The sequence below is a fragment of the Amphiprion ocellaris genome, chromosome 15 (assembly GCF_022539595.1).
Source record: "Amphiprion ocellaris isolate individual 3 ecotype Okinawa chromosome 15, ASM2253959v1, whole genome shotgun sequence".
Taxonomy (NCBI): Eukaryota; Metazoa; Chordata; class Actinopteri; family Pomacentridae; genus Amphiprion; species Amphiprion ocellaris.
Genome location: NC_072780.1, coordinates 17,214,789 through 17,222,729, shown reverse-complemented (window position 1 = coordinate 17,222,729; position 7,941 = coordinate 17,214,789). Strand labels below are relative to the sequence as shown.

Below are 7,941 nucleotides of genomic sequence, written 5' to 3'. Positions count from 1 at the left end.
TAATAAAATAATACATAAAAAGGAGATTGCATTACGTTTGAATCGTAATATTCTTAATGCGTAAGTTAAAGGTGACACGCTCGATTTCACATCTCGCTTTGTATATCTCTACCTCCTGTTCTAATGTCAGGGGCAAATGAATGACATTAGGTTTGCATAATGATCTCAGAGAAGGAGGGGAGAAAGTGGATAAAAGTAAGTGAATTCTTCCTGAAAGTTTGAGCTTTGCTGGTTAAGAGCAAAAGCCCAAGAAAAACAACAGCCAGGAACTATTGCTGGAACTTTTAGGTAGGCTGAATGTTCTGGTTTAAGCCTTCATTCTTACCTTCTTTTCTACTTTCATTAATATAACCTTTGTCTCTGAGATTGTGGACCAACTGCACTTAAACAGTTTGAACACTTGCTGCTGCTAAAACAAGAACAAGTCCTCTCATGTGAGAAATATATTAAATGTAATTGTATAAGTGATGGTCAATTTTCTGTCAGTGCTCCTGCGAAATACAACTTTTCTTGTTTGTATATATCAAGGAGAAAGTCATGCCTTCTGCATGCTTCAGATTTTCAGGATGAGGAAGACACTTCTGCTTGCTGTCATTGTCTCAGGTCAGTGTGTGAAAGTTGTGTGTATAAGCGTGAAGCGGAAACCCATATTTACAGTGAAAGGATGCATTAATGTCCATTAACACCGAACAGTACCATGAGATCCAGTAGAAGACAACTTTTAAAAAATGTCGTTTAGTTTAATTAACACCTACAAGACCTCATTACAGCCACGTCACAATGATTGTACATTGTGGTACATGAGTATTTTAGGAAATGAATGCCATTCCTTTGTCCACCAGGTCTGTCTGTTCAGTCTACAAACCTCATCAGAGAGTACCACTACGTGAAGATCCTCAAGAACTGGACTGATGCACAGAGGTACTGCAGAGAGATGTTCACTGACCTGGCCACTCTAGAAAACCAGTATGACAACAAGAGGCTGTTGAGTGTAATCCAGAAACCTAAACAATGGACCTATATAGGGCTTTATGATGACCTGATCAGATGGAAGTGGGTGCTTGGAAATGCAGACTTCAATAACAAATTAGATTTCAGCAACTGGAGAAGCAATGAGCCTAACAATGTAAATTCCAACCAGCACTGCGTGGCGATGACCAAAGAGGGACTTTGGCGTGACGCGATTTGTTCCACGAAACGTCCTGCAGTTTGCTTTTACGGTAAGAAAGGTGTTTTCTGAGAACTTGCTATTAGAGTTTCATCATTATTATTATTGTTTTAGTTTCAATCTCATTGGATTTATGTCTGTGTGCATTATGTTTAGCTAAGTGGTGTTACTGCTACCACTGCTACTAATCTTGTTTTAGTTTTCATATGTTTAGTAGAGATGACAGAGACAACCCACAGATAATCAATTTATTATCCTAGAGATAGATGAACCAGCAAATATTCAAACTCAAGTTGCTTCAATCAGAAAGTTTTCACTTTTATTCTTAAAAACCCACTCAATTGACTGATCATAAGAATAGCTAGCGATCAATCAGTAATTTCTTTTGAAACAAAGCTGTAATTCGCTAAAATCTCCCATCACAGGCCAAATATTGTAAAGCCTAAAAACTGAGGCAAGATGTGGTGCAGAAGTCTAATTTCCTGTCACACCACTTGAATTACGATATGCTAAAAGTTTAGGATGATGTTTTTGTTTTGACAAATAATGCGCCAAAACCCTATTCGACCCCTTCTTTACGTTTGCTAGGACTAAAATATGTCACAAGAATCCATCCCTAGTTGCTGAAGTGTCTGACCACTTACCCAAGGTGGCAGAACAACACAGCAAAGAACACATTTTTACATTAACAATCACTGATTCAATAAGTGGACACATTTATCTTGTTGCATTTACTTATTTACAATAATGTAGAACCTACTATTTGGCATGATTGTTGCTCTAAAAACACCAGAGTTGGAACCTTTGCCTGACTCAACTTAGTATTTAAGCTACCAACAGTATTAATGATATATGTGCCTTCCCCTTAATAACCAGTGTTATTTTATTGGAGCCAATCCACGGCCTTACCTGTTGTCTTTTCTGCCTTTTTTTTTCTAGAAAATGGTATTTCCAAGTACATTTTAGTGAAATCTCAGATGAGTTGGTACCAGGCTAAGAACTACTGTAGGTCCAATTACACAGATCTTGCCAGTGTGAGAAATACGTCTGAGAATTCTAACATCAAGTCACTCGTGTCAAAAGACACCTGGATCGGTCTCTACAGAAACTTTTGGTCTTCCTGGTCAGACCAGACCCCTGTCACCTTTACTAACTGGAACCAGAGCCAGCCCGACAACAATGGCAACACCGTGGCATCATGCACTGCAATCAGCCCATACACAGGAAGGTGGTGGGATGTGCAATGTTACATGAAGCGCTACTTCATCTGTCAAAGCGTGTTTTATCCACAGAACAGAACAACATTCAAGTTAAGGTTCCACTCTGAGGTCGATCTGAACCATCCTGACATTCAACATCACATTTTAGAACAGGTACCACAACAAGGACACAAAGTCCCAAACTGTGTGTCTATACTGGTTTCTAACAGAATCTGATATCCCAAAAAGAAAAAAAAGAGAAGAAATGTGTGTGAAAGGATTTAAAGATGTTATGTCACTCAATCTGTATTCTTGTATAGCTGCATGCTGAGCTGGAGGCAAATGGATTATCAGACTATAAACTCAGCTGGATTCAAACGGATGGGCGGGCTTTTCACAAGGAGCAGAAGAAGGACAAAGAACCAGGTAAATTAGTCTGTTTCTATAACAAAAGATTTAAAGCAACTGTGTGACATTCTGGGACACATGATTTTTGGCTTTCTTGCTAAGAGAAACATGAGGAAATTAATACCACTTTCATATCTGTTAGTTTAATTTAAGACTACAGACCAGGTAGCTTGGATGAGCATAAAGACTGGAAACAGCTAGCCTGGCTCTGACCAATGGCAACCAAATCTGCTTAGAAGCATCCAAATTAACCATATATCTCACTTATTATCACTGTTGTCTAACAAACCACAAGCTCTTGGCCAGCACATAACTACCGGTAAAGCCTCAGCTAGAAGCCTGTTAGTTTATCTTTGCATGATTGAAAATCAGAATGCAAAAGTCAGTCCAAAGAGAAACACCATTAGTGTGTTTCAGTCTCTTCAAGTCCCTCTCTAATCAGTGAGTCAACCCCTAATAAAGTGTAGCACTGAAAACAATCCCTTCATGCTTCAAAATGACTTACATATAGTTCCAAATTGTTGATTCCTCTGGAATGTGCAGACATATGGAACCTGCATTCTTTCTAATGGCCAGCAGGGGGGCGACTCCTCTGGTTGCAAAAAGGAGTGTAATTATGAAGAAGTTTCTAATAAAATGACAGGACTTCTTGTTTGATCAGCTACTTCAGTAAACATTTCCTGATGACTTTGTGAACTCTGTTGCTAGTTTCAAGAATTTTTAACAACAGCAGGCACTCATTTTGTAAATTGTGGTCCCAAGTAGAGTAAAAAAGATGATAAAGCAAAGTATAGTTTTGGCGTGGCTACCTTGTGATTGACAGGTCAGCATATCCCAGTGTGTTACATCCAGATCCTAATTCTAAACTCGAGACTTTGAGACAGTACAGTCGACATACAGGGGGAAACATCATGGTCAATAAGTCGACCTTTTAGATTCAGTCTTTGGAGATATCTACCATACGGGTCTGTAGCAAAAAAAAAAAACAAAAAAAAAAAAAGTCTGGTGCAATCTGTAAGTCTGTAAAGCAACAATATGTTATTATTACTCTTCAGTCTTTTGTGAACAAGATATAAAGTGATAATTACTGAAGGAGTTGCTGTAAAACACCTAAAGCTGTATAAGTATATTTACTGGACAGATACAACAGTTATAAGTTGCATGTGTTTTCTAAGTAACCTTTTCACAAAAAAGGCAAAAATCTTGTTTTTCCAAAATGTGAAAATATTCCATTAAACCACACGATATGGACGATTTCCATTGTCTGTGTCTTTTCTAGTCTCAGGAGACTGAGCTGATGACTGCATAGAGGACATCATGGTCTTCTGATATTAACGCTCATCAGTATACACTACCGTTCCAAAGTTTGGGATCACTGAGAAATGTACCTATTTTTGAAAAAAAATCCGTTTTCTTCAATGAAGAGGACATTAAATTAATCACAAATGCAGTCTAGACATTGTTAAAGAACATATGACTATTCTAGCTGGAAAAGGCTGATTTTTAGTGGAATAAACACATAGGGGTACAGAGGAACATTTGCAGCAACCATCACTCCTGTGTTCTAATGCTACATTGTTTTAGCTAATGGTGTTGAAAGGCTAATTGATGTTTAGAAAACCCTTGTGCAATTATGTTAGAACATGAATAAAAGTGAGTTTTCGATGAAAGATGATTTAACTGCTAGTGTAACGCAATATTTAAGCTCTACTTTAAGTTTCCCTGCCTTTAACCCCATCAGTGGTAGAATGTGTTAATATTAGTCTGTTGCATTTCCTTATGTGCTGTTTCTGCAGTGCAGTGCATTACTTCAGTTGTTTTAGACAGATTGCTTAAAATGTTTATTTGTAGATTTCTTTACTGTATGTTTACGTTTTTTTAAAAGAAAGATGAAAATACAGATTTCATATCGAGGTTTGAAATTAGTCTGCAAAATATAAACATGTTTTTGTTTATGTGATATTTAAGTGTTTTATGAGTGCTTGCAGAGTCCTTTGAAATTTCTCTGTGTTCTTTCCCTACACTTGTAATGCTTGATGTTAAGTAATATTCTCTGGCTGCAAAGTGTGACTTTCTGTATGAGCGGCATCACAATAAACAATCAGTTGTCATATGATTCAATTTCTACAATATGTCTATTGTTTTCTTTGTAAAGGTCTATTTTGTGTGTGTGTGTGTGTGTGTCACCTTTTTAAATATGAAACATTACAAAAGACTTTCAGCTTGTATTATAACAGACATACAAAGAGGAAGAGAGAGAGAAAAGGTTGAAATTGTGCTTGTGATTGAATTAAATTCTCTTGTATGATGGATGTTCGCCTTAACCATAAGAGTAAGACATTATTTTGACCTTGTGGATGAGGAATTTAAATTGCAATACGTTTCAGATGAGATGAGAAAAATAATTATTTGACTTTGCCTGCAAAACAAGGTCAATCATTGGTTTTTAACAAAGGCAGCACAATTTAAAAATCACAGCAAGAGCCATCCTTGATTGAGTACAGAGGGGTACAGAGGAACATTTCCAGCAACCATCACTCCTGTGTTCTAATGCTACATTGTGTTAACTAATGGTGTTAAAAGGCTAATTGATGATTAGAAAACCCTTGTGCAGTTATGTTGGCACATAAATAAAAGTGAGAGTTTTCACGGAAAACATGAAATTGCCTGGGTGACCCCAGACTTTTGAACGGTAGTGTACATGAGAGATTGCATTCAACAGTGGACTGAATAAAGCCCTGCTCTCCTCAGGTAAAAAATGTCTCCAGAAATAATCCGATGCTCTCACACTACGACCTGCAAAAAGTCCTTCATGCACTTATCTCCTCCAGGCTTCACTTTAACTCTTTCCTGGTGTAAAACAAAGAATGCAGCAGTTCAGCTTCTTCCTGTTCCAGCAGACAGCATCACATCACATTAATCCTGAATTCTCTCCAATGGCTTCCTGTTCATCAAAGAACTGACCTCAAGATTTTACTGATCACCGCTAAAGCTCATGACGTTCTGGTCCTGAGCTATAGAGCAGAAATACTGACCACGTATGAGCTCTCAGCATCAGATCCTCGGGGCCCTCCTGGATGTTCCAAAGCTGAAGCTTAAATGTAAAGGTGATTTTGCAGTCAGGGCCCTTCAGCTTTGGACAGAGCTGTCTGAGGAGATAAGATTCAGTGGATCAATGAGGTCTTTTAAATCACTTCTCAAAATCCTTTTTATAGACTTGCTTTTATGTGATGTCATCTCTTTATAACATATTGCAGGTTTTATTAGTTCATTTATATATATATATATATATATATATATATATATAATTTTTATTTATTTATTTTTTTTTAACAGATATTGCATTTTTGCATCTATTTTTTTCTTGATTTTACAACAATAATAATTTGTATTGTACATCTGTTTTGGTGTGCAAAACCTTTTTAGCTGATCCTTTTCTCCAAGTAATTCTCCCGAGCAATGCTAATTTCAGCAACTGACAAAATAATATTTTAAAAAAAAAAAAAAAATCGCGCTATGACAAGACATAATACATCTCTCATATGCGAAAACCAAATAATATGAAAAAACAGGCAAAATGACAAATGAAATTACTCTTTAATGCAAAATTCTATTCATTAACTCAGCATGTGTTGTTGTTTTTCTTGAAAAACAGATTTCTGAACTAAATTAATCTACCATCAGCCGAAGAAACAGCAAATAAACAGCTCAAACAGACTCTATCGAGGGCTGCTGATGTTCATGCAGCGTTACTCTCCAACATTTTAGAATCCAGCTTCTGAATGAGTCACTGCTCTGCGGTGGAGAGAACAGGTGGATGAGATGATGCTGCCAGATCAGCAAGAACGGTGAGGTAAAACAATCTAGTGCCAGAAAGCTTGTTTCTACTTTTTTCCCACATAAAGATTCCACTACGTGTTACTACAGTGGACTAAAAGACAAGCTGTCACAGTCAGATGAACATGTTTTGCAGTTGGAAGAATGTGATCAGTGTGAATGTCCTCTCTGACTTTGTGGAGGTTTGTGTCAGCACAACACTTCCTGCTGTTTGTAATTAAGCGGCCTCCCTGAAGAAGGGAGGGAACTTTTTTAGAGATCACCTGTCAGTCAAACTCTGTGAAGTCTCTCCCTTCGGATTTTCTCGTGATCAGCTCACTTTAAATAGCTTCCTGTGGTTGACTGCTCAGAATAAGCACCAAGTACTGCTTTGTGTTGCAAATGTAAAACATAAGATACAGTTTTCCAGAGCAGGAGAGGATCGTTGCCATAGACGCAACAATCCACTCGGAAGTTTTTATAGGCTTGCTTAAGTTTCATTGGGTTACATTAACTTTATTTTTTCTTTTCAGTGAACCACAAACATATCCATCCATTATCTATACATCTTCTGACTTTTTGGGTTTTAAGCAGGAGGTGTCAGAAAAGTTACCACAGGGATAACTGGCTTGTGGCAGTGAAGCATTCATAGTGACGTCACTTTTTGAGCCTTCAATGTCGGCTCTGCCTATCATTGTGAAGGAGAATTCACCAAGAGCTGGATGGTTCAACGTGAGCTGGGATTGGACCGTTGTGAGACAGGTTAGTTTCTATAGATTTGGGTGAAAGCAGTGGACGCTCTGGGCAGGTCACCAGTCTATTGCAGTGCTACACATAAACACAAACAAGCACACTCACATGCACACCTATGGACAATTTAGAAAAGCCAGTTAACCACAGCATGTTTTTGGACTGTGGGAGGAAGCACAGGGAGAACATGCAAACTCCACACAGAAAGATCCCAGGTCCAGGCCGGGATGCAAACCAGAGGTCTTCTAGCTCTACAGTGCTAACCACTGAGCTACCATGCAGCCCACCAACAAACATATGCATACCAAAAAAATAATAAAAAATTAAAACAATACATGAATAAACAGTGAACCGCTCCTCTCCACTAACAGATGGTAATTTATATTCATTATCCTGAGTAAATCTTCCAGACTTATTTTGTACAAAGCCTGCATGGGTTACAGCAAACAGCCACTCAGTACGATTTTCTGTTAAATATACACTACCATTCAAAAGTTTGGGGTCGCCCAGGCAATTTCATGTTTTCCATGAAAACTCACTTTTATTCATGTGCTAACATAATTGCACAAGGGTTTTCTAATCATCAATTAGCCTTTCAAC

At 37.8% G+C, this 7,941-nt stretch overlaps 2 protein-coding genes across 2 annotated transcripts; both read left to right on the top strand.

The window, feature by feature from the left end:
- Positions 1-245: 245 nt before the first annotated feature.
- On the top strand, positions 246-1,308 carry LOC129350721 (L-selectin-like). Its single transcript, XM_055018148.1, has 2 exons — positions 246-603; positions 843-1,308. The coding sequence occupies exons 1-2, from the start codon at positions 468-470 to the stop codon at positions 1,238-1,240; spliced, it is 534 nt and encodes a 177-aa protein (XP_054874123.1). The 5' UTR covers positions 246-467; the 3' UTR covers positions 1,241-1,308.
- Position 1,309: 1 nt separating this feature from the next.
- Positions 1,310-4,905, top strand: LOC118471337 (macrophage mannose receptor 1-like). Its single transcript, XM_035955408.2, has 3 exons — positions 1,310-2,541; positions 2,688-2,793; positions 4,055-4,905. Exons 1-3 carry the CDS (start codon positions 2,146-2,148, stop codon positions 4,066-4,068), a joined length of 516 nt encoding a protein of 171 aa, XP_035811301.2. The 5' UTR covers positions 1,310-2,145; the 3' UTR covers positions 4,069-4,905.
- The last annotated feature ends 3,036 nt before the right edge of the window (positions 4,906-7,941 follow it).

Coding starts and splice junctions, on each gene's coding strand:
- LOC129350721 (XM_055018148.1), top strand. CDS start 468: ATGGTCAATTTTCTGTCAGTGCTCCTGCGAAATACAACTTTTCTTGTT. Junction 604..842: donor GCTTGCTGTCATTGTCTCAG/GTCAGTGTGTGA, acceptor TTTGTCCACCAG/GTCTGTCTGTTCAGTCTACA.
- LOC118471337 (XM_035955408.2), top strand. CDS start 2,146: ATGAGTTGGTACCAGGCTAAGAACTACTGTAGGTCCAATTACACAGAT. Junction 2,542..2,687: donor AACATCACATTTTAGAACAG/GTACCACAACAA, acceptor ATTCTTGTATAG/CTGCATGCTGAGCTGGAGGC.